The sequence below is a fragment of the Streptopelia decaocto genome (genome assembly GCF_964273445.1).
Source record: "Streptopelia decaocto genome assembly, chromosome: 27".
Classification (NCBI taxonomy): Eukaryota; Metazoa; Chordata; class Aves; order Columbiformes; family Columbidae; genus Streptopelia; species Streptopelia decaocto.
The window spans coordinates 129,104-152,770 of record NC_138682.1 but is presented as its reverse complement, the minus strand read 5'-3'; the positions used below and the strand labels follow the sequence as shown (position 1 = coordinate 152,770).

The 23,667-nt window shown below is 57.0% G+C and overlaps 3 protein-coding genes across 8 annotated transcripts; 1 reads left to right on the top strand and 2 right to left on the bottom strand.

The window, feature by feature from the left end:
• Nucleotides 1-2,009: 2,009 nt before the first annotated feature.
• LOC309450645 (SAP domain-containing ribonucleoprotein-like) lies at nucleotides 2,010-17,735 on the bottom strand. Of its 2 annotated transcripts, XM_082073662.1 has the most exons (11): nucleotides 17,564-17,735; nucleotides 17,103-17,202; nucleotides 16,867-16,913; nucleotides 16,278-16,345; nucleotides 15,243-15,294; nucleotides 13,828-13,901; nucleotides 13,597-13,625; nucleotides 13,222-13,244; nucleotides 12,864-12,932; nucleotides 4,087-4,176; nucleotides 2,010-3,004 (listed from the first exon to the last, which is right to left on the bottom strand). In XM_082073662.1, exons 1-11 carry the CDS (start codon nucleotides 17,597-17,599, stop codon nucleotides 2,963-2,965), a joined length of 630 nt encoding a protein of 209 aa, XP_081929788.1. In that variant the 5' UTR covers nucleotides 17,600-17,735; the 3' UTR covers nucleotides 2,010-2,962. The 2 variants fall into 2 exon arrangements, with proteins under 2 accessions (XP_081929788.1, XP_081929787.1); XM_082073661.1 differs by lacking the exons at nucleotides 2,010-3,004; nucleotides 4,087-4,176 and adding an exon at nucleotides 4,965-5,210.
• A 241-nt stretch (nucleotides 17,736-17,976) lies between these two features.
• LOC309450619 (dnaJ homolog subfamily C member 14-like) lies at nucleotides 17,977-20,680 on the bottom strand. Of its 4 annotated transcripts, none has more exons than XM_082073613.1 (7): nucleotides 20,643-20,680; nucleotides 19,224-20,341; nucleotides 19,044-19,150; nucleotides 18,843-18,962; nucleotides 18,600-18,760; nucleotides 18,433-18,526; nucleotides 18,039-18,355 (listed from the first exon to the last, which is right to left on the bottom strand). In XM_082073613.1, the coding sequence occupies exons 2-7, from the start codon at nucleotides 20,283-20,285 to the stop codon at nucleotides 18,139-18,141; spliced, it is 1,761 nt and encodes a 586-aa protein (XP_081929739.1). In that variant the 5' UTR covers nucleotides 20,286-20,341; nucleotides 20,643-20,680; the 3' UTR covers nucleotides 18,039-18,138. The 4 variants fall into 4 exon arrangements, with proteins under 4 accessions (XP_081929741.1, XP_081929740.1, XP_081929739.1 ...); XM_082073612.1 differs by having other exon boundaries at nucleotides 20,581-20,675; XM_082073615.1 differs by having other exon boundaries at nucleotides 17,977-18,288; nucleotides 19,224-20,648.
• A 133-nt stretch (nucleotides 20,681-20,813) lies between these two features.
• LOC309450642 (transmembrane protein 198-like) lies at nucleotides 20,814-23,526 on the top strand. Of its 2 annotated transcripts, none has more exons than XM_082073658.1 (4): nucleotides 20,814-21,209; nucleotides 21,446-21,567; nucleotides 22,054-22,581; nucleotides 23,030-23,526. In XM_082073658.1, the coding sequence occupies exons 2-4, from the start codon at nucleotides 21,456-21,458 to the stop codon at nucleotides 23,209-23,211; spliced, it is 822 nt and encodes a 273-aa protein (XP_081929784.1). In that variant the 5' UTR covers nucleotides 20,814-21,209; nucleotides 21,446-21,455; the 3' UTR covers nucleotides 23,212-23,526. The 2 variants fall into 2 exon arrangements, with proteins under 2 accessions (XP_081929784.1, XP_081929783.1); XM_082073657.1 differs by having other exon boundaries at nucleotides 22,018-22,581.
• Nucleotides 23,527-23,667: the final 141 nt, after the last annotated feature.

The following is a 23,667-nucleotide window of genomic DNA, read 5'->3' as shown; positions in this document are numbered from 1 at the left end:
TCCAGGAGTACCCGTGGTTATTGTGTCACCTTCACTTGGGTTGTCCTGCCGTGTTCGTGTTCCTTTGCTCAGGGCCGTCACCACCATCAGGTGGTTGTTGATTGTGTTCCCGTGTCACCGCACCCTCGGGCTCGACCCCCATGTCCCCGATGTGTCCCCCCACCCTTCCTGCGGGAGCTGCCACCAGATCCGACTCAGGAAACGTTTCCTGATGCTTCTCATTCTTCCCACGCTCTGGCGCTGGCCGAGGGGCCAAAGGGACAAAATCTGCCCCAAAATCCGCCCTGACACCTCAAAATCCATCCTGATGCCCCAAAACCTGCCCCCCCGCCCTGCTCCCCCCCCCCCCCCCCCCAGCCCCTGATACCTCAAGCACCAGCCCAGGGGAACAAACCCCCCCAAAATTCGCTCAGACCCCCTGGGAGGGACGTCCCCATCATGGACATGGGAGATACTGTGTTCCTGGATGGGGCTGGGTCCCCAGGGGGGTCTGTCACCCCCAGCTCTTATTGTGCCCGTCAGGAGCCAAAACCCGAGTGGGTTGACCCCGAGGTAGGGACGGAGGACACGGGACAGGGATGGGGACATTTGGGACACCAGGGACACCCACACGGGACCACCGGCCTGGAGTCGAGTGTCCCCCCCACCCCCCGGGTGGGACCCCCCCCACCATCCCCCATTTCCTCCCAGTCCAGCTCCCAGTTGTAAAACTGGGATTTAACAAGTGGCCCTGGGAGCAGGAGGAGCCTTTATGGAGCCTCATTAGGGGCTGCAGGTATGCGGAGAATGTCACAGCTAATTACAGTGGGAGGGGACAGGGCGGGGGGGGGGGGGGAAGGTGTCACTGCCCAGGGGGACCCAGGGACCAGACGCAGGGACATGGCTCTGACACCCGATTGTCCCCCAAGCGGCTTTGGGGACATTGGCTGTCTCCCGGAGCTGATGTCCTCCCTTGGGGACCATGTCCTGGGGGAGGGACAGTGTTCTCGGGGTGGGGGGAACAGAAGTCGGGGGGTGGGAGGGCGATTTGTTTGTTTGCTTCAAACCAACGATGTCAAGAGCTGAACAAGCGTTTGCTTTTGTTCTGGTCACGTCCCCCCTGGAGCTGCACCCCACGTCTCTGACCCTCCCCTCCACCATCAGTGACCTAATTCAGAGACCCGTGGTGGGGACAAATTAAGCTGGGGACATCCAGGCGACCACCCACAGTCTCAGCGCAAGCCAGGCCTGGCTGCACAAAACGCTTGCAGTAATTAAAGCATTGGCGAGGAGCTCGGCTGAGCCCCACCGGAGCCAGCAGAACCAGTGACGGTGACACCAGAACCGGTGACGACGGCACTACAGCCGTGCCCAGCGCTGGGGACAAGGACGCCCAGGTACTGGGTGGCTTGGTTGCCACTTGCCGTCTGTCCTGTGGCAGGGATGTGGTTTTGCCGCTATGCTGAAAAACCCGAAGCGCCGCGGGGTGACAAGGAGGACTCGAGGTGTTCCCTGTTCCCAGTGTCCCTTATGGAGGGAAGGACGTGAGAGGACAGTTCGGCCATCAGTCTGGTTTTGTCTCCTGATTTTCTGTGGATTTGAACAGTCCCCGGAGTAGAGAGTGGCAAAATTGGGTGTCCTGGGTTCTGCCCTTGGCGCAGGGACGGTGACAGTGTTCCCTTGTTCCCAAGCTCCTGGAGACCTCCTGGACCAGCAGCATCTCACACCACAATATGACATTGGCTCCTGGTGTCACCATGTCCCCAACAGAGACCCGACGCGGTGAAATCACAAGGTATTTGTGCTTCTTCTCAAATTCTACAACTCTTGGTCCCCAAAGCGCCGGCTGGGAGGTGCAGCGACTGCCCTGTTCCCTGTGCCATGTGGGTGACATCTGCGTCCCCTCTGCAGTTCCCACGAAAGGTGACACGGGGCCATTGACACCTGACCGGGGCAGCCGGGAGGATCCGCAGAGTTTTAACAGGGACGGTCCTCGGCTCTGCTCCTCACCGCAGCGACACAAACCCCCATTGCCCTGGAGGAGCTGTTTTATTAGGAAACCGAGAGCAAAATGTGGCGTTTGCCCTGGCATGCCACAAAAAAAATTTAAAAAGCCCCACATTTCAAGCGAAAAAGATCGTTGAGCCAAATAGAAAATACATCTTACAAAATCTGACATTAAAAAAAAACAATTGGAATAATGTTATGATGTTAAACGAGAGCTTGGATGCACTGAGAACCCGACATGCACAGTCATCTGGACCCTGGGGCTTTCAGCTGCTCGTTGGGAACTTAAATTGACGTCCGAGGTGTTGCCGTGAGTCACCGGGGACATGGCCGGGCCACAAACGTGGAACAGAAGTGGTTTGGAGACTTCTATGTTAAAATATATTTATATATTGCTTAAGAATGGGGTAAAAGCCTCTGAAAAACTGGGTTTGTACCCACAGGCTCTGGTGGCGTGAGGGACACAGATGCGTCAAACGCAGCAGGGTCACACTCAGAAATAACAACCCAGGATGCCGGTCTTTGGGGTGAGAAAAGGATTTTTGCCTCGGTGCCCAAGCAGACGGACAGATGTGTGTGCAGGCCATGGCGGGAGATGCAGCCGGGATGAGGATAAAACCCAGCCTGAGACCCATGAAAAGATAAAACCCAACCTAAGACCAACCTTGGAGAACCTGGGGACCCAACCCTACGAGGGCTTAACGAGGCGGGAGGAACATTCGCAACTGCCTCGTCACATTTTCCTCCTTGTTTGAGGACATGGGGCTTGATCCGGGGTCAACTGGCAACTTTGCTCAACTTTTCTTCATTTTTCAACTTGGGGAAATAAAAAAAAAAAGCAGCACAATCGTACACGTGCGGGGATTCCCTGTCTGCTCATCACCAAAACCTGGAGAACACGGCACGGGGGTGAGAGGAGGCGGGGGCGAGGGGGATGCACGCGCTCAAGAGGCACGGAGAGCTGCAACCACCGGCGTCACACGATCCCGAAGCGCTCTGCTCTTTTCCTCTTCTTTGCCTGCCAAGAGAAGCCACAAATAAAAGAAATTGAAACCCAAAAGAAACAAGCGGACAAGTTATTTAAAACCTGGTGTGCAACCTGATGGAGGATTTATTAAATTTGCGGTAACGACCCTAGAGCCCGGAGGCTCCTTTCCGAGTGCGCTGCTGCATTGGTTTTAGGGAATTACGAGGTTTTGCTCCTAAAAAGGGGACGGAACACCCCAAAAATCCCATAGAGGTGCCTGAGACGCAGCACTGCCGCTAAAGTCACCTCGTCGTCATTGTCAGCGGGTGACAAAGGGGCCAAGCTGGGAACAATGGCAAATGGAGAGGCTGGGAAACCCTTCCCGGCGCTGGGGAGGTGGGAAATGGAAAAGGGCAAAGGGTTAACACCCGCCTATTCATGGCGAAGGTGAGAGGGACACACTAAAATGCATTAAATATACTATCGGGGCTCTCAGATTTGCCTTTAAGCCGGTGCACGAGGGGCATATAAATCTTAATTTTTAGCAGGATAAATAGCCCAGGGGGAAACAGAAGCCCCTAATCAAGAATCTCTGGGGGAAAGGTGCATTTGAGTGCACACAATGGCAGAAAAAAGCCCTTTTTGTTCCAGCGTGACCTAACGGAAAAGCACCGGCCGGAGGGAGCTCATTCTCACAGGCTCGACTCTCCGTGTGGTGCGGGACGGCATTTGGGCAGTAAAACCCCCAAACGAAAACACAGACGCAAAAATAACACCCCTAAACCTCACCTGAATCATTGAGATTGGAACTTGGAGCAGTTCAAAGCAGGGAAAAAGTGTAAAAAGTCCAGAAAAGAGCACAAAACTTGCCCTGAGGAGTTGACAAATTTAAAAGATGGGCCAGAACCAGAGAGGACGGAACAAAGCCCAGAGCAGAAAACGCTGGAAAACGGGGTCAGCGCCTCAATCTGTGTTTTATCGGAGAGCCTCCGAGGATTTACTGACAAAGGGTCACAGCTATGGGGACGCAGAAGCATCGAGGCCATGGTGGGGGACTCAGAAACATTGAGGCCATGGGGAGGGACGTGCTGCCCCGACCAGGACCATCCCCATCGCCCCCAAAAAGCTCTCACCTCTGTGTCCTCTGTGGCTGCAGCCCCGGCCGAACTCGTGACGATGCCAAATCGCTCTTTCCTCTTCTTCAGCTTCTCGTCCTCTTCGCTCTGCCGCACAGAGAGACAAAGGTTTATTTATTTTGTTGGTGATACCCCAGGGTAAGTATGAGAGGAAACGGCCTCAGGTGGAGGTTGAGGTTGGAAATTTGAGAGAATTTCTTCCCCAAAGAGCTGTCCGGCATTGAACGGGCTGCCCAGGGCAGTGCTGGAGTCACCGTCCCTGGAGGGCTGGACAGACGAGGTTCTTGGGGACATTTTAGTGCCAGTGCTGGGTTATGGTTGGACTCGATCTTTGGTTTTCTCCACCCAAAACCAGTCCCTGACAGTGAAACCATCAGGTTAAATCACCCTGTTTTGGGGAGGAGGATGAGGAGGGACAGCAGGGACGTATCCTCGCAGCAGCCAGGATCCCCTTCCCAGCCCAGCGCCCAAGCCACGTTCGGATTATTCCAGCTAGGATTAATTAATTAAACAATCCATTTAGGATTATTCCAGCTTTCAGGAAGAAGCCACGTCCCAGCAAAGTGGCAAAACCAGAGGGTCGTGAACAAAGGACGCCAGGAGGGATTTATCATTGCAGGGACAGGGAAGGGGAGGAAAAAGGCACCCATTGGAGCAGCACGACGGGTGCACAAAGAAAACCCAACCTGGGCCTTTAACTGCCTTAAACCAGGCTCTTAAACCCAGCCTGGCTTCAATCCCACCAGCAAGAGGACAGCCCCAAAAAAAGCAAAGCGCAGTGCCGTGCCTTCAATCGAAGGTTCGCGGGACCGTGCCAAGCTGCGCGTTATTTATTTTTTCGCCCCCCGCCCCATCCTCCTAAATCACTCAACCCCCCTGGCGTGAGAGCGTCAGATGCGCCCGCCGGGCCCTGCTGGCCTCGCGCCTCCCGCTGACAGCCCGTGATTCATGGGGTGCCGACCCAGAGTCACCCCCGGCAAAACGCCGCGATCGCCGCATCCATCAACCCCCCGGGGCCACTGACGGGAGCGCCCGGCGTCCATGGGGAGAGCTGAGCGCGTGGATTTATTTCCTAACCTCGCCATTTCCAGGCATGTTCCCTTTGCGCCGTGAGAGTTTGTCTGAAAAAAATGGGGGTGGGGGAAAGAAAAAGGGAAAATAAAAGCTTTTATGGAAGACTTGGAACTCTGAAGCTCAAGGTTTTCTCATGATCTGGAGCGTCCATACAAGCGTGGATTTGGATTTTTGGCCATGGATTTGCACCATACATTATCCCAAAGCTTTAATCTTCCCCGAGAGCATCTATCAGGAGGGACTAAATCCCGGTTTAACTGTGTGGCCTCGGGCTTGTAGCACTGGGTCTGAAACGAGTGAAGGATCCACTGAGAAATGGGATCGTTAAACTGCATCATTCCCTCTCTCTCAGGAGGAGGCAGAAGCACCAGCACTGGAGATTTCTGTGAAACGAGCTTTCAGGAATCAGCAGCCGGGGAGGTAACAGGACGAAGAACCCGTCTGACTCTCCCAGAGCCCCTGGCATCAATTCAGACCAGGGCAAAGGGACCAAACCCCGAGAGATGCTCCGTGTGCCCGGGTCACAACTCGCTGCCCTGGTTTGCCTGGTAAAAGCCCCAGGAAAAATGAGAATATGGCTTTTTCCAGAGGGGCAGCTCAGGGAAATGCCCGCTCTGGGTTTTAAATCCCTGCCCCTGAGGCCGTGGTTCTTTTTTTTTGCAGATTAAAGCGTCCCCGGGAGGAAAGGGCTGAGGATTTGCAGCTGAAGCCTGGAAGGATCCTCATCAGAAATGCGGAGACACGGAGACGAGGCCCCACGAGTGAGTCCCGGGCGGGCAGAAGGGTGCGAGGGGATAAAACAGGAGCCTTCTGCTCAGCCGTGCGTCCCTGGCCGCGGCGTGACGGATGGCGGGATAAAAAAGCAGAGCCCCAGGGCTCCCAGGCGACGGTAGATTAATGACGACATGGCCTTGACCTCCAAAGGTAAAGGTTATGAAACACTCAAGGGTAACCAGGCTTCCAATTTCATCCCCCTGGGGTGAACGACGATGGTTTTATTCTTGGGAACACTCCAATCCCAGGGCGTGCAGCTGTCACCCAGCGCCTTGTTGAAATTCATCTCTGCAGGTTTGCTCCTCCCATTTCGCTTCCCCTCGCGGGCTCCGAGTCCTTCCGGAGAGATGGGAAGCAGCGGGGAAGCCCCTGTGTTTATCCAGAAATATTCCACACATGCCTTGCACCTGTAAAAATCGACATTTGCACTGATCTGCACCTTGTCTGAGGGCATGAGAATGAGAAGTGACGTTGGGTTTCACACTCTGCTCCTCCAAAAGCCTGACAGAAGGTACAGGTGATCTAAAATGGCCAGTTTTCAACCCAAATCACCTCTTCCATCTCTCTTTGTGCTTCCAGCCCATCTTTGGAGCTCCAAAATCCCTCCGGATCCCAAGAGCATCAAACGCAGCTTTACCTCCGTGGGGAGCGGCTGCCAAAGCCCCAGCGCTTGACTTGGTGACTTGGAAATGTCCTGTTTGACTTCTAAGTTAGAGCAAAGCTCAGTCTTCTGGCTCACTTCAGCTGCTACAACCTGCTCTGGCTGCTTGGGACAAGCCTAGCGCCAGACCAGCCAAGCTGCCGGTCTCCGAAGATCTTTTTTTACACAAGAAGATGGGAAACGCAGAGAGCAGGAGGTGTTTAAGAGACTGGTTGTACATCTGAGCTCCTGATTCACTCATTAACACAGCATGAGCAAGGCTGGATCAGCCCCCGGCTGCTCTCTTGGACTCACTCACCTTCTCCACGACATTTTTTTAGCACAAGCTCAGGGAAAGGGGCCCCCATGAGCCCACTCCTCATCCTTTCTTCCAACACACACCTTGGAAAGGCAAAAAACACCTAAGTGCGATGTTTCTGTGCGCAGGAGCCGTGACAGCCCGCGGCTGCAAAGATTTTCTGCATGTTTTTCATCCCTTCGTGCCTGCCAAATGCACCTTAGATCTCACACGGTGTTTATGGAGACTCTTCCCATCTCCTGTTCCCTGGCCCCAGTGTGGGGTGGGTTTGGGGGGGACCCTGTTTCGGAGTGATTCACCTGTTGACAGTACAGGAGGGCGATAGACTTAAAGCCGCTTGGCAGAGTTTTCCGCTCTGAGGGTCCAGCTGTTATTAAAAAAAGAGGCGACCAGGTGATGACTAAACACGATTTGAATTGCACATGAGCTCCAGATTTTAAAAAACACCAAAAGAATCCATTCAATTCAAACCTACGAGCGCAAAACCAGCACTGGAACATTAACCTTTCCCTGCAAAGCTTTAGATGAGGTTTTGGGGACACACATTAGTGCTGGTGTTCGGTTAACAGATGATCTCGAGGGTCTTTCCAAACCCAAATGATTCAGTGATTTGATTTCTCCAAAAAGCTACCGATTCCAGCAGAGGTGGGGGGAAGATCCAGCAGAAGAGCTGCCACTCCTCCAGTATTTGACTCGCTAAACCCTCCTGGCAGTGAAATTGGTGTGTTTATTCCTCTGGGACAGTGGCGCCACAGCAGGAACAGCCTCCCCACAGGGATGACTCCACTCCCTCACTCATTTTTGTGCCTTTTAATTAACAAAAACAGCCAGAGCATGAGGAAAAAAATCACTAAATTATCTGTGAAACTATGCTGTTCCATCCCAGACCTCGTATTATGAGACCTCTGCCAGGGACCCACTCAGGTAGAAAAGGGATTTGAGATGGTCCCGGGTCTGGATGGAGCGTCGAGCATCTCTGTGCACCCCAGGGAGCTTGAGAACAGAATCTGTGGCTTAAATTGTCGTAATTAAAAAGACTGGACGGAAAGGATGGTGATCCTGAGCAGAACCATGTGAGGTTGAACCCTCTGTGCACCTCACAGGGGGTTTTTTGGGGCTGTTTTAGTCACTTTTGTCCCCCGTGCAAAGGGGAAACGTGACTTTGTTTCTGCGGGAAGGCTCCGCTGCCATCCCGTCCCCCCTGCTCCTGGCCGCTCCTCCAAATTCCTGCAGCCAAATGGTTCCCCAGCCCCTGAATGGGCCATAATAACATCATTGATTGAATCATAATAGCGGGGGGCGCAGGGGGGGGCGGGGGAAAGATGTATTTGTATTCCAGACAAAAGCCAAGTTCTGTTTCACAGCAGGGCCTGATGAAGAACCAGATGAGCGGGCAGAGGGAGGTCACCAAGTCCCCCCCAGCACAGGGTACCCCCCTTGGCCACTCCCTGAAGGTTTGTCGGGGACGCAGGATCAACTGGGACCGGGCGTCCCCCTGACCCTGTGCTCGCGGCACTTGTTTGTTCAAAATGACATCGCCAGGGGTGCGGAATTGCCAGAATCACTGAGGGGGAAGCAGCTTCTGAAGGAATAATGGGGGGAAGAAAAACAGCAGGGACCCTCCGGGCCTGTTTCAGGGGACAGCTGGATGCCAAGGTGACATTTCTCTTGAAAAAACAGTTATGGGCTCCTTCTATTTCACCCTGACCAGGCGCAGGCCAGAGAAAATGTTCCGCGAGAGCCAGCGAGCACCGAGAGGATCAGGAAAGCCGCGGTTTTAAGGGCTGTGGAAGGGCGTACGATGTTCTCATGAGCACAAACCTGTCGTCGCACTGAGTCAGGAGGGTCTGGAACAGAAAACTGAGGAAAATCCTGGCAGATCAGGAACAAGATCCGCAGTGGAGCAGGTGGCAAGAGGGACAGGAGGGTTTGCCTGGAAGGGGAGTCACAAAAGGTGAAAGGAAAAAGCTGGGAGAAAACACTGTGACCACGAGATGCCCAGCGAGATTCCCAAGAGCAGCTGAGGTAGCGGGAGAGGGGAATTATTTTGTATCCCTCAGAGAGGAAATGCCAGAGCGGAGGAAACAGCAGCAGCTGAGAGTGTGAGTTAGCATGGGAAGGGCTGTGCTGGGTCTGGCCCCCCCAGCTCCTTGGGCACACAACTCACAACCTGAGACCAGGTTTAGGGGGAGAAAGGAACGGGCAAAGAAAAAACACAACGAGGGAAAAAAACCCGAGGTCTGATGAATCTTTACATTTGCTGGTAAGCTCGGGTCTGATTTTAAGCTCAGCTTTAAGCCACGGGCTGGCACCAGCACCTCTGGCATGGCGATCTGGGTGCAGGGGTGACAAAACAAGACTGCAACCCCACCAAAATGACAAAGGCTGAACAGAAACATCTCCCCAAGGCGGAGGCCTTGCTTACAATCCCTTGTGCAAAACCCCCTGTAGCTGCCAGGACTATTCTTCACCTTGTCACTTTCCATCATCCTAAACTGCTGGGGCCATGAGCGGCAGCTTGGCCAGAAACACAGAGGGGCTGGGATGAGGGGATGGGCAGGACACGCGGTGACACGGTGGTGACACACACAGAACTCCACACCCACCTGCGCGGGGAGAAAAATATGTTATTCAGGGATTAGTGCTCAGTTGGTGTAAATCCTTCCCAGAGGCAGCTGGAAATGCCCCAGCATTTACCTGCACAAGTGCCCCCAAAGCCTCTTTTGCTCCTTAAGACTGAGCTTTGCCTTTTGATATGGACGCTGTTCCTACCCGCACTCAGCCCCGCTCAGCAACAGCGAAGGCAAAACAACTCTCTTTTCCTGTTTAAACTAGGACTGTTTTCATCTCCCTCTCAATCCAGCTGCTTTAGGACCGGCCCAACTCAGAGGGAGATGGAAAATCCTTTAAAAATCACCTAGAGCTGACATGAGGACAAGACTCAGATGTGAGGACAAGATGCAGATGAACCATCAGCTTCTCTAGACAAATCCAACCGCGCTGCAAATTTCCGGCTTTCCTGGCCCGCATTTTCTGTATAGTCTAATAGACACGAAGCTGACAACAACCAGAAAAAAGTGAAATTTGGGGGTGGGGGGAGCAGGGGGCAGAAAAAAGGAATATTCAGGAGCACATGCACTTTTGCAGAAGGCAGGAGCCACAACAGTGACAGTAAGAGGCGTTTCTTGCCACCACACCGAGCTGTGGGCACATGGCACCACACGTGACACGGAGCCACGAAGCCTTTTTTGTTTTGTGTGTGTTTTATTTTTCCTTTCCTGTGCTAACATCAGCACATCCCCCCTCCCTTGGTGGTTAATAGCTCCTCATCCAGGGCTGGCAGGGGGTGTTTGGAAAGATTGCAGGCAGCAAAATTACCCAGGAACAGGATTCCTCCTCAGCACATTATTACAAACTCGCTGGAAGCCAAACAATTAAGCCAATTGTTTCCACCCCCCCACCTCTCTCATTTAGCTGTTTTGTACACACGCGGACTTTCCGCTGGTCGACTGCCCCCCGCTCTGCTCCAGCGTCACGCAGGCGACCTCGGCTCTTATCTGCTCTGCGTAAAACACGTTCTCATTAACCACAATTAAACCAGCATTAATCCAGACCGGTGGTTGCGTGAAAACATTTAACTCTTCCTCGCCGGTGCCTTTGGACCGGAAGTTGTTTCAGCATCCTGCACTGCTCGGGATCCCACCTGGATACCCATGGGACTCTCGATCAGTCTTACGGCTACAAAGCTCCAGCTGGAAGATGGAAAACTTGCAGCCGAGTGAAGAAAAATGAAATTATTGGCGGCGACATGGGGTTTGAGAGCCACGGACGGGTCCACGCGCTGCTCGACAGACACAGAAATGTCCCCCGGCCCTGAGGAGTTGGGGATGGGATGAGGTCCCCATGGTGAGGAACGGGAACACCAGGAACGTGTCGGAGGTTTGAGGCAAAACCTCTTTGTTTCAGCTCCGGCGTGGGGAGTCCAGAGTCACTTCACCTCACCACAGCCCAGGGTTAATCAGCTAATTGCTTGTCTGGCAGTTTGAGACCCCCACGTTAAAGAGCGGCTGGAAAAGCCAATTATTTTAGCGATCTGCTCAGATGGGGTGAGGTGTTTGAGGTGGCAAGGAGCTTTCATGTCATCCCAAGAGACAGAGCGGGAGGCCGCAGAGGGGAGAGCTGGCGCTGCAGGGAGATAAAACTCCACCTTGATTTATCTTAAAAATTAATTTAATGGCCCTGCACTGCCTCGAGACAAACGAGCACCTGCCTCCGGCACTGCCAACCCCTCCGCACGACCGCGCTCCCGCTTTGGAAAAGGGTTTTAAACTTGATTTTCTGCCCCAAAGGACTGAGGGAGTGGGCGGGAGGGGTGATGCAGCTGAGTTCACAGCCGCCTTTGCTTCCAGAAATACACCCCCAAGCTCCAGTTCTCCCCCCTCCCCGCCCCAGTGTGAGTGGGAAAAGAAGTGCGGCTCCGCCGAGACAATGCTTTATTGTCAACTTGTTTCTTGGGGTTGTTTTTTTCCTGCAACACCAGGGTATAAAAACCTGCCAAGACACATGTAAACACTCACAACTGCCAGGCTCCCCCGTAATGAAACGCTATAAAGAACACCCAGGTGGGGAGCACAATGCGACCGGCTAATTAAAGTCACCAATAATATTCCTCCCAGGAATGCGGGAGCATGTTCCGCTCGGTGGGAGAAGCTGCTTCTAAAGCCAGTGAACTCGGTTCCCCGAGGGAGAAAACACCAACAAAAACCAGAGACCCAGCGCAGCAAAGCGGGGACAAAGCCTGGCCACCAAGTCCTGGCCTTGGGCAAGTGATTTTCCCCACCCGCAGCTCTCCAGCTGCAAAACTGAGGAGCAACTCATTAGTAGCTAACAAGCTGCATTTTCTGGTGAATGGAGCTCAGACCTCACATTTGGACATTTTTGCGTTTTTGCCACGTATGGGGACCACGGCACAAGGCGGCTCCTTCCACAAGGCCCGGCTTTATTAAGCCGGGGAAGGCAACGGCTGTAAACACTGACAAGGCAGATATTCCTGCTGAAAAATGGGAGCTCCCTGTGCCAGGTTAACGATGTTTGAGCAGCCTCTCACCCGCAGAGGTAATGCTGGCTCCTTCTCCCATCCCTGAGAGGGACATGGGGAGAACAGCGATCTCCAATGCCAGAGATCTTCTCCATCAGTGAACCCCCAGAATAAAGCAAGAATGCTGGGACATGGAGAAACGGGCAGCAAAAAAGGTCAAATTCATCCCTCCGAGGAGCAGAGGGGCTGATTTTGTGGGGACAGGGAGGGACGAGCTCCCCCAGCTCTTCCCCTGGCCGCAGCGTGAGGTCTCGGCACCAACATGATCCAGCTGTTCCTGAACCGTGCGCAGCACGAGGCTCCTCATGGCCCAGCAAAGCTCAGTTCTGTTCAGGCGGTGTGCAGGGGGTTCTATTGATCTCAGAGCAGGTATTTACCCTTTATCCTGCCGTCCCCAAACCTCCGAAATTCATCTTTTCCTCCCTGTTTGCTACAGAATACACTTAGGTCGAGCTCAACCAGTTGCCAGGTACGAGGAGCAGCAGGGGGTCTCTACACCTCTCCCTGAATAATAAACAGCTTTAAGAGCAAAGCCAAAGCTTGTCTCGTTTGTACTTCAAAGAGCGATTTCCTACCGAGGAGGCTCTGGCTGGTTGTTCGGTACTTCAGTCTTTACAGGCGCAGCGCAACCAGAAACATGGTGCAAAGTAAACACCTGAAAACCAACCGATCGCACCTCCCTCCCCGTTCAAATGCAGAAGAACCACCTTAAAATCCAGTAGTGGGAACTACAGCAAAACCAGATCAAGAGCCACAGGTGCAAAAACAATCAGCAGGTGAAGGGACAAGTGTTGCTGCAACTCCCCTGACGTGCAGCCCCTAATTACGGGGGGTTAATTGGGGTGCAAATGAGTTCTGGAGTCACTTACCTTTTTGGAGAGCGAGGAGACGTTCAGCCCAAACCTCTGAGCCCTCTCCTTTAATTTATCCATGTTTACCTACAACGACAGAGAAAACTATTTATATATACGGAAAAAAACCCAAACCCAATCATTTTCATTCCTTTCAGCATTTCATTCTAAAATCAGCTGAGAAATTTGAAAAAACTCTAAAATCTGAGAAAACCATCATCAGGGACCAATCAGGTCAGCGCAGGTACAACCTCAGCTCTCACCCCACATATGTTTTGGCACCTTATCCTGCAGCCAGGAACCTCATTCTCCCAATTACAACAGGTAATTAAGGGCCTGCCCAGCAGTAAACACCAGAACGAGAAGTGTTTCTTACCATGGGTTTGTCTGCAGAGAGGCCTGAAACCAGGAGGTGAGAAAAAGAGAAGCCAGTTAGAGAACAAACATCGGGAGCAGCATATTATTGTTTTTCAGAGAAAAAAGGGGGCACAGAAAAATCCCAGCACCACAGATGCGGGAGAACTGGTGGCCCCTTTCCCAGCTTCCTCCTCTGCTCGCTGTAGAATTTCCTTTTTCACCTTCAGACCACCTCCTCCATTCACTTTCCTCCGCATTTTACAATTCCTGCTTGGAGCTCAGGAAAAGGGGCAAAAACCCAGGTAGCTTCACCTGCTTTTCCACCCCCCCTCTGAAATAATTAAATATTTGCAATCAGATCACCCCAGGGATTGGTTCTGCTTCACTTCCTCACCTTTAGTTGAAACTGTGGCCAAACCAAACCTGCGGAAGGAAAACAGAGATGAGGTCGGCGGAGCGACTCTTGCACGGGAGATTTCTTTTAAAAGGAAGTACGAGTGTACTTGAGCGAAACTGCTTTGGGGGCACTGAAACACGGCGTTCCTGGTGCCAGGGTTGGGTTAACGGTTGGACTTGATGACTTTGAGGGTCTTTTCCACCCAAATTTGACGATCCTGAGACTCACCGCGCTGCCCGCGCTGCCTTCTTGCTCTCCAGGCTGACTGGGACGTTGAAACGTTCGGCTCTTTTCTGCATCCGCTGCCGGGACAGAAAGGACAAGAGATTTCCCTTGCTTCCCCCGCTAAGCAAAGAAATACTCTCAAAGAGGGGACGGGGGGTTGTTTTCAGGGGATTTATTTATTTGGCACGAGGCTTTTCAGCAGAGAGCCACGCTATTCGCGCCCCGCGAGCCGTTTCCGGTGGATTTTCAGCTGAAATTCAGTGACGGAGAGAGGACAAAAAAGCGTGAGGGTTCACACCGATGGGGGTTAAATCCCCTCAAAAGCTTAAGGGAAAATATTTAACATTATTACAAAAGGGCCCAAAAATGCGTTGGGTGTTTTTTCAAGGTTAGAGAAACAGCTGCAACTCGAATGGAAACACTTGAGTGCAGCCAAAAGCCCAGCGTGGAGCGGCATAAAGACGCGCAGCAAAGTAAGAAATGTTGGGAAAAGAGGGATTTGGAACATCGCTCCTCACCCTGGAGCACTGAGGAACTTCTACTGCGTCAAGAACGAAAAAGAGAGAACATTTCAGGCTGAATTTCATTTATCGCCAATTCCTTCCCTAGGAATTGCTCTTCTCGCTCTCTGAACCCACATCGTACGAGAAAATAATCCCCTTTTATCTCCGAAAACCATCTACAAAACCATCAGATTTTGCCAAAATCTGATTCGCACCCAATTAAAAAAAATAGCTGATTTTCTGTGAATGGTTTCAGCAGAATTTAGGGAAAAACAAAGGGCGCGAGGGTGACATCAACGATTTGTTAACGAGCTCTTTAAGCAGCTCTTAAGTGGCGCGAAACAGCAGGGAGACAAGAATCGTGTTTTCACAGCAGTTTTCTTTCTTAAGGAGCACGAGGAGAACAAAAATAAGGGTGAGATGATTTGAGAACCGCCATCGGATTCCTGAAACTCACTCAGAGTTTTCCCTGAGGAACTGGCAGCTTCTGAGAGTGTGTATTTAAAGTACGCCCAGAAAATGTCAAGTGGGAAAGTCAGAGAAGACAAAGATGAGATGACCTGGGAGTTCCTCTGGGTTCTTTTCCAACTGATGACTCCCCAAAGTGAAAATATTGGGGAAATATGGGGAAAATTGGGGGAATATTGGCCCTAGTCAGAGGTGGTTGGTGGCAGAAAGAAAAAGGCATTAACAGATAATTCAAAGAAGTGTTCTGTAACACCTGATGTCAAAACGCAAGGTGCCCTGGGGTCACCGCCCCACCAGGTCACTCCACAGCCAGCGATGGTTTAGAATATAAAAACCAAGGGAAAAATCCAGCAGGTTTATAATGGAAACATCAACACAGTGACACCCAGAACAGCCTGGGAATGGGGACACCAACACCTCAGGGACGTCGGAGTGGAGCAACCTCACCTCCATCTGCGAGATCTCCGAGGTTATTTTCACCACCTTCTTTTCTGTGATCCTAAAGGTGTCGGGAAAGAGAAAAACAGGTCAGAACGCGCAGCTGCGGGGCCTCCGTGAGCCCCATGTGTGCCCCAAACCCCTTTGGCGATGACGCGGAGAAGCACGATCACCAGCCGCACGCTTTTACCCACCCCCTCTGTGGATTTTGAGGGTCAATTAACTAAGTTTAAGGCACGAGAAACCTTCTGCTGTTGTTTCAGGCTTAGCGGGCACAGCTCGAAGTGCCAGGGGGTGTCACAAGAGGGTGCAGACCCATGCACCCTAAAAACATCCCCTGCCCATCTTATAGCTCTTAACAGCAACATCCTGCTCGCTAGAAGCCCGAAGTCTTGACCATGAGCCCAAAAGAGCTTTTGATCCCTTTATTTTCTCAAACACAAAGGGTGGTTGTGTTTGGGTTCATGGGGAAGCCCCAGGTGACCCCCCAGGCTGGTGCCAGTGCCCCAAACCCCATTTCACCACGTTTGCTCAATGACAGAGTCAAAAAGGCCAAAGGAAAACAGGACAGAGCGGGCGAGCTCCACAGCTTGTGCTCCCAAAACAGAGCTGGGGCTCAAGGAGGGGAAACAAAAGGGGAAGAAACAAAGTTGGGAAATGAAGCAGCATCATCCTCCCCACCCCAGCACCGCCCATAAAACTGTGGGGCACAACCTGCCCCAGCAGGGCCTCTCGCTCGGCAAAACGCAGCTCTTGTTCCCGATTCCCATGCAGGTTCCTTGGTTTACGTGCCAAAAAAAGGTGGTAACAGTTTAATGGCACTTTCACCAGAAGGGATTCCGGCCAGGAGCTGCATGGCCCCTCCTGCCCGCAAGGACGGATAGACAGACCCACAGACGGACACACTGACCCTGAGTTATACTGCAAGGGCCACAACACTGCTCCGACCACCCTCCTTCAGCCCAGATGCCCCAAAATGGGGCTGTACAAATCTCCTCGCACCCCTGCTGCGTTCGCTTTATTCTACTGGAAAATGATAATTACACGTCGGGCGATTTGACAGGAGGCTCCTCGGCTTTGACAGTCGGCTCCACTGGCTTCTGTTCTTCTTCCTGCGAGTTGAGAAAAGGTCAGATAATAAATAGTCCGAGCAGATGAGCCAAAAAAAAAAAACCAACTCCGGGGAACACCAGCAAGCTCTTTGGGTTACTCCTAGTTTGGAAGTCTGGGCTTCACTCAAAAATCATGAGCGATGTTCCCCAGGCCAGAAACGGACACAAGAAACATGGAAAACTCCCAGCAGGGCCCTGCTAAGACCTGTCTTGCCTCCTGATAAATGTTTTTGTGTGTGGAACTGGGGGAAAATGTTCCATAACCTCGCCAGGCACATGCTGGCCAATCAGCAAATAGCCCCGATGGCTGGAAGAACTGGGTTCCACTGAGGTTTTTGTGACAAAAGCATGGGATTACGGGGCGCGGATCCTGCCGAACCCTTCCCTGCGCATTCTGCAGCCTTTTGCGTGAAAACCAGCAGGTTTAGACCCACCAGCAGTGCTTTAAAATAGACACAGCGCCCTGTTCATTGGGCTATAAGCTGCTCAGCCCCTCAGTCTGGCCCCAGGCACTGATTTACCTCGATCTCCTCTCCCAGGACATCTTCCTCATTCGCCTCTTCTTCAGCTGCGAGACAAACCAACAGAGCAATCGCAGAAGGAAATTACTTCAGGAACATCTTTGTTTTCTCAGATAAAATGTATTCAAGCAGAGTTTGGCTCGGGGAAGCCAAGGAGGTTCCAGCAAAGCCCAGGGCTCTCAGCTCTTCCCCCCGGGAGCTCACCAGGGCCCCGCTAACGAGTGCCTGGCACCCACCATGCTCCTCCAGATACGCCTGCAGCCGGTTGATCAGATCCTGCTTGTTGCCTTTGGCCTCCAGCCCGCGGGCCAGACATTCTTGCTTCAACTCGGCCAGCTACACAAGACACGAATGGATTAAAAAATTAAATAGCGCGCCAACAGTCCAAATAAAGCGGTTTTTTACGAGGCAGGAAGGCCCGTGTTGAACCGCAGCCGCGCTCCAGGACCCCCCGGTTCCCACCCCGCCCCGAGCCGGAGGGTCCCGGCTCAGGCCCAGCCCGCACGGGTGGTCCCGGGCAGCGGCGGGTGAAGGCCCCGGGTGAAGGCCCCGGGTACGCGGGAGTGGTGGGTGTCGCAGGCCCTGCACCAGCCGGGCACCCGCGGGGGACCCTCCCGAGCTGCGGGGACCCGGAGCCGCCGGCTGCCCAGGCCCGGCCCTGCCGCGCTGCGGGAGCCCGAGGCGGCCCCGTCGGTACCTTCAGCTTATGGAGCTCCACGGTCTCCGCCGCCATCTTGTCGCCCCCTCAAGCCTCCTGCCGGCCCCACCCGGCCTCTCGCCGCCCAATCAGCGCCGCGCGTCCTGAACCGGCAATTTCAAACCAACATCGCCTCTCACGATTGGCCAATGTCCCCCCACCCCGCACCTTCCGCTCGCTGTTGGCCTGCCAGCGCGCCGGGGGCGGAGCGAAGCTGAGCGACAGGCGTAGCGACCAATAGAGGAAGAGAACCGGGAGAGGTGACTTCCTGGAGACGAGCCCGGGGGCGAGCAGGGGCCTTGCCAACGGCCGCGGAGGGAGAGCCGGGCTCACGTGCACGTTTATATTAATAATTAAAGCCTAATGAGACCCGGGGGCGGCGTGTCCGTCCGTCTGCCCCTCCCGCTGCCCCCCCAGGCTGTTTGCTCTCGCTGCCTCCAACCCCCACAAACGCCGTTGTTAGTTTTCCGTATATTGAAATAAGTTGTTGTTGTTTTGTTTTTTTTTTTTTTTTAAAGGAAAAATAGATTTCTTTTTAATTGGAAAAAGCCCTTTTAGTGCCTGCCCGGTGCCGCTCAGCGCTGGAACGGCCGCCGCACCTTCTTCCTCCTCTTGTGCTTGGCCTCCCCCTTGGGGCCGGTGCCCTCGGCCCTGGGGGGAGGCCCCGGGGGCGCGGGGGGGGGCGTCGGGAAGGGACCTCCCCCGGCTGCCGCCCCCGGCCCCCCCTGAAAGACGCGGGTGAAGAAATCTTGCAGGTCAGCAGCTGAGGGGGGGCCGCTCTTGGGGGTGTTCCTGAGGGGTACCAGGGGGGTTGGGGGTCTGGCTGAGCCAGGAGCACCCGTTTCCCCTGGGTGCCCCCCCGCACTGACCTGTGCCGCGCGGCACCCCGGGAGCCGCAGGAAATGTGGTAGGGGACACGGTGGGTGTCAGGGGCGATGCCCACGCGCTGGCAGCCGGCCCACTCTGCGGAGAGATGTGGTGACAAGGCGGGGGAACACCCAGGGACACCCCACCGCATGGGGTGGGCAGCACCCACCTGTGATGTCGTAGATCTTCCCCTCCATCATGGCCAGGTAGGTGATTTTCAGCCCCAGGAGACTGGACTCGGCCCAGAAGTCGCCCTCCTCAGCAGGGTGCAGCCCCCCACACTCCCCGCAGTACCGTGCGCTCAGCGGGTCCCGCTCCAGCTCAAACCTCCTGTGGGGGGTGAAACGTTCACACACCCCCTCCCCACGAGACCCCGGAATGGCTTTGGGAAACCCCCCACCCCGACACCTACTTGTGCTTCCCCTGGCACTTGCTGCACATCATGGTGTTCATGGCGTCGCGTAGATTGTCGTGCAGCCGGCTCAGGAACGCGCCCACCGAGCGTGACAGCTCCTGCTCTGCCAGCCGCTTGCTGCGAAGGGGCGACAGAACACAACAGGATCATGGGAGATCCCCAAAATCTGCCACCGCCCCCCTGCGTTCCCCCACTCACAGCTCATACTCCCTGCGCCGCTCAGGGCTGCTGACGATGTCCCAGGCCGCCCGCAGCACCTTGAACGCTGCCTCCGCCCGTGGGTGCTCATTCTTGTCTGGGTGCACCTGGCGGGGGGTGGAACAGAACGCTCAGCGCCGTGTTTTGGGGAAGGGACACCCTGCCCCGGTCCCCTCGTACCAGCACAGCCAGGCGGCGATAGGCTCTGCGCAGTTCCGCATCTGACGCCGTTGCCTCCACCCCGAGCACTTGGAAGGGGTTCAGTTGCTCCTCGGGGATGCTGGCTGCAGCCAAGAGCCGCTGCGTCTCCTCCCTGGCACCGGGAGCCCCCCCAGCACAACTGGGTGCTGCATCTCCCCCCTGCTGTGTCCCACCCCCCTGCAGCCAGTCCCAGAGTCGGTGCCACGTCCCGCTGTCCCCAAGCGGCCCCCACGTCCTGTGCAGCGCAGCAGCCGCCTCCAGCAGCTGCACCACCCGCCGGGTCCCGGCCAGCTGCACCATGCCGGCGGCCACTGCGGCAGCACCAAGCCGCAGGCAGCCCAGGAGCAGCACCAGGAGCAGCAGCAGCAGCGCCAGGAGCAGCCAGAGGAGCCGCAGGATGAACCGGGCCCCGGCACCCAGCCACCGGGCTGCCCGCCGACGCCAACCCCGCGCTGAGCCACGGTCACCGAAGCAGCAATAGGAGCCGAGCAGCCGCTCGCCGGCCTCTGTGCCCAACCGGAGCACTCGGGACAGCAGCCCCCGGTAACTGGTCAGCAGGCCCTGGTAACCAGCCGGTTCCTCTGCCAGCCCTGGTGGCTCAGCCCTGTCCCCGCGGCTCCTCTTGAGGGGCGGCTGGTGCCGTCTGCCCGCGGTGCTGTCACGCCGCCTGCCATTCTTCCTCTCCTTGGGAGCTGAATGCTGGCGCTGCCGCCGCTGCTGCCTCCGGGTTCCTGTCCCATCCTCGTCCTCCCCGGTGCCAGAGGCATCCCGGTGGTGGCAGCTCAGGCTGCAGGATCCATCCAGCCGCTCGGCCGCGGGGCTGGAGGGGGCGGCCGCTTCCCCCCAGTACCGGCAGGAGCAGCGGGGCCCAGGCAGCTCGTGCTCGTCGTCCTCCTCCTCCAGCCTGGGGGCCGGTGCCCGCCCGCAGCTCCCGTTTGTGGCAGCGCTGTCCACCGCGGAGCTGCCGCCGTCCCCGGGGGATTCCCGGCTCCTGTCACTTCCTTCGGGCGCGGCCGCTTCTCGGCGGCGGGGCTGCTCCATCCCCGCGGCCCCGTGCTGCCGCGGCCGGCTCTAGGTCACGGCCATTCCGACGGGCCCTGTGACGAGAGCGGGGTCAGCGCGGCACCGGGACCCCGCGATCGGTCCCGGGACCCGCCGACCCGGCCCTGGGGATCCCCAGGCCGGTCTCGGTTGCCCACAGGCCTCCGCCCTTCCAGGGGACGCTTTTGTGCCGATTTCACCCCAAAAGCGCAGCTCGGGGCCCCGCTCGGCCGCCGCCGCCCTCCCTGCGGCCTCCCTCAAACGGGGAGCCCGGGGACACTCGCGGTGCCGGTACCGGCGGGGGGCGGGGGGGGGGTCGCCGCCGCCTCCCGACCCCCCCCGGAGTCCCTCAGCCACCTCACTTCCGCCTTCCGCCCACCGCCACCGCCCACTTCCGAGGGCGTGGCGTAGCGCAGGAGCGTCATTCCTTATGGAACTCCCACTTAAAGCAGCGGTGACCGCCCTTTAAAAGGACAACGTCCCGCCGCTTAAAAGGGCAAGGACCGCCTCTTAAAGGGGCAGCGCCCCCTCGCCGTTAACTCCGTTGCCGTCCCGGGAAGGGACCCAGGCGTCCTGCGCTGACCCCCGTCACGTGCCCCCGCGCACAAAGCACCTCTGTCTCGGCCGAGGGCCCCGTTGTGCCCCCGGGGGGGACCCGGCAGGGGCCCCGGTGTCACCCACCCGCACTCGAGTCCGGCCCCACGCGAGTTCCGGTGCAACCGAGGGGCTCTCGCCCCGTAACCCACGTCCTTCCCCGGTCCTATCCCCGCCCCACGGGGGTCCCGGTCCCGCAGTTCCCGCCCCCGGCCCTGCGCGGGACCCCTCGCTCCCCCCCGGTCCCGCCCCCGACCCCGCTCCCGGCCGATCGCGGCTCCGCGTCCCGGGCCGGGCCCCAGCGCGACCCTCGGGAGCGGCAGCGAGCGGGTGAGTTCCGGGGTGGGGCGGCGGGACCGAGCGGTGCCCCCCACGCCCGGCCCCCAGTAACTCCCAGTAACTTCCAGTGCGGCGGCCCCGGACTGCACCGCCCCCGCCCCGTCCCCACACCAGCTCCCAGTCCCTCTCCCACTCCCCCCCCGCCCAGATGTGCCCCTTCCCAGATGTACGGGGGGCAGGGTGCAGGGGGGCGCAGCGGGGGGCTCAGCACCCCCGCCGCCCTGCAGCCCCGGAGCCATGGAGCCCAGCGTCCTCCCCTGCGCCCTGGAGCCGCGACCCTCACATGAGCCTGTCCCTGCCGCCCTCTGTGCCCTCGGGAGCGTCTTCGGGCTGGTCTGCAGCTGCTTCGGTGAGCAGGGGGGTCACAGGTTGGGGGCAGAGATGGGGTATGTGGGGGCTTATTTGGGGGACATGAGGGGCAGAGCTGGGGGGGCACGGGGGCTCATTGGGGCGACACGGTTGGGGGACGAAGTTGGGGGCACAGCTAGGGAGTACAACTGCGGGAACACAGCTGAGGCTCACTGGGGGATATGGGGGAGTTATGGGCTCACTGGTGGGGGCACAGCAGGCACACGGTGAGGGGCTTTGCAGGGACATGGGGACAAGGAGAGGGGGGTTATGTGAGACACAGCCATGGGGCAGAGCTGGGGGGCACAGTGCGGGGGGAACATGTGGGGGAACGGCCTGGGGGGCACAGCTGGGGAACACAGTGGGGAGGCACAGCAGGAGACAGAGCTGTGAGGCAGAGTTGAGGGGCACAGCTGGAGACAGCCAGAAGTGCCTCTCTGTCCTCACCCAGGCTACCGCTGCTTCAAGGCCACCATGTTCCTGTCAGGGCTACTCTTCGGCTCCACCGTCATCTTTCTCCTGTGCCGGCAGGAGCGGGAGCTGCAGCTGAGCCTGGAGGCCAGCACCGCTGTCACTGCGGCCATCGGGCTGCTGTGTGGGCTGCTCACCGTGCTGCTCCGCGCTGTCGGGCTCTTTGCCACTGGGCTGCTGCTGGGGCTGCTCGTGGCCACCGCTGCGCTGGTCACGGTGCTGCCACCACCGCCGAGCCCCTGGGTGACGGTGGGGATGCTGCTGGGGCTGGCGCTGCTCTGCGCCCTCCTGGCGCTGCGCTGGCCCAAGGCCGTCACTATCCTGGCCACCGCTGCCTTTGGCGCTGCTGTTGTGGTTGTGTGTGCAGATTACCTGGCTGAGGGGCTGGCACTGGTGGCCCACATCACAGCACGGCTGCAGCTGGCGCCGGCGCAGGCACTGTGTTGGCACGGGTGGCTGCTGCTGGGTGCCTGGCCTGTGCTCAGCATCCTCGGTGTCCTGCTGCAGTGGCGGGTGACGGCCAGCGGCTTCTCCCATCGTGACGGTGAGGGACAGGGAGGACACAGGGGGACGCTTGGCCTGGTGGGTCTGGGGGGACAGGGGATGGTGCTGGGAGTGGCTGGTAGGGACAGGGGTGTCATCAGGGATGGCTGCACAGACAGGAATGGCCCTGGGGACCAGGACAGGGGTGTCCCCAGGGATGAGGACACAAGGACAGGGATGGCCGTGGGGACAGAAACGGGTGTCCCCAAGGATGGCCATGGAGACAGGGGAGGCCACGGGGACAGGGGTGACACCAGGGGTGGCCATGGGGACAATGACGACCATGGGGACAGATATGGCTCTGGGGACGGGGTGACACTCGGGTGGGGACAAGGCTGTCACCAGGGGTGGCCGTGGAACAAAAAGCAGCCATGGGGCTGGGGGTGTCACCGCGGTGGGGCCAGGGTTGTCACGGTGGTGGGGACACTGACCCCCTCCCCTGCCCATAGCCCCCCACAGCCGGTGGCAGCGGCCGCAGCAGCCAGAGCTCAAGTGCAGGCAGAGCCCGGCCCCCTCCGAGGGCACCCACCGCTGCCGACCTCCGCCAGTGACACGCCAGGTGGGCGACGCACTGCCCCTGGTGAGTGGGGGTCCTGGGGGGGCCGTGCCAGGGCCTGAGGGGCCACGCTGAGCCCCCCGCCGTGAGCTCCCTGTGCAGCCTGCGGGACCGGCAGCTGGAGAGTGGCACCGTACCGGGACACCCACCTGCCCCATGTCCCCTCTATCCCTCTCCCGCATCCCCTATGTCCCCGCCTGTAAAATCCCCACGTGCCTCAGGGCACCCCCCACTCTCACTGCACCTGCCCTTTAAATAGGCAAATGGATTGCCATACGCACCGCCCCCTCATGGGGGTGTAATGGGGGGCGGGGCTTAATGCCACGTGGCTATTGCAGGCCCCCCCCCCGCCCCCAGCTTTAAAAATAAAACCCCGCTCATATTTTTGTACGACCTACTCAAACCCTGCGCTCCCCCCACCCCAAAAGATTCAATGCCCTGCAGAGCTGGGAGGTCTCACCCTCCCTGGGACCCCCTGATACCCCCCAGGACCATGGTGACACCCCCCACCCCCAGGCAGAGCCCACCCTG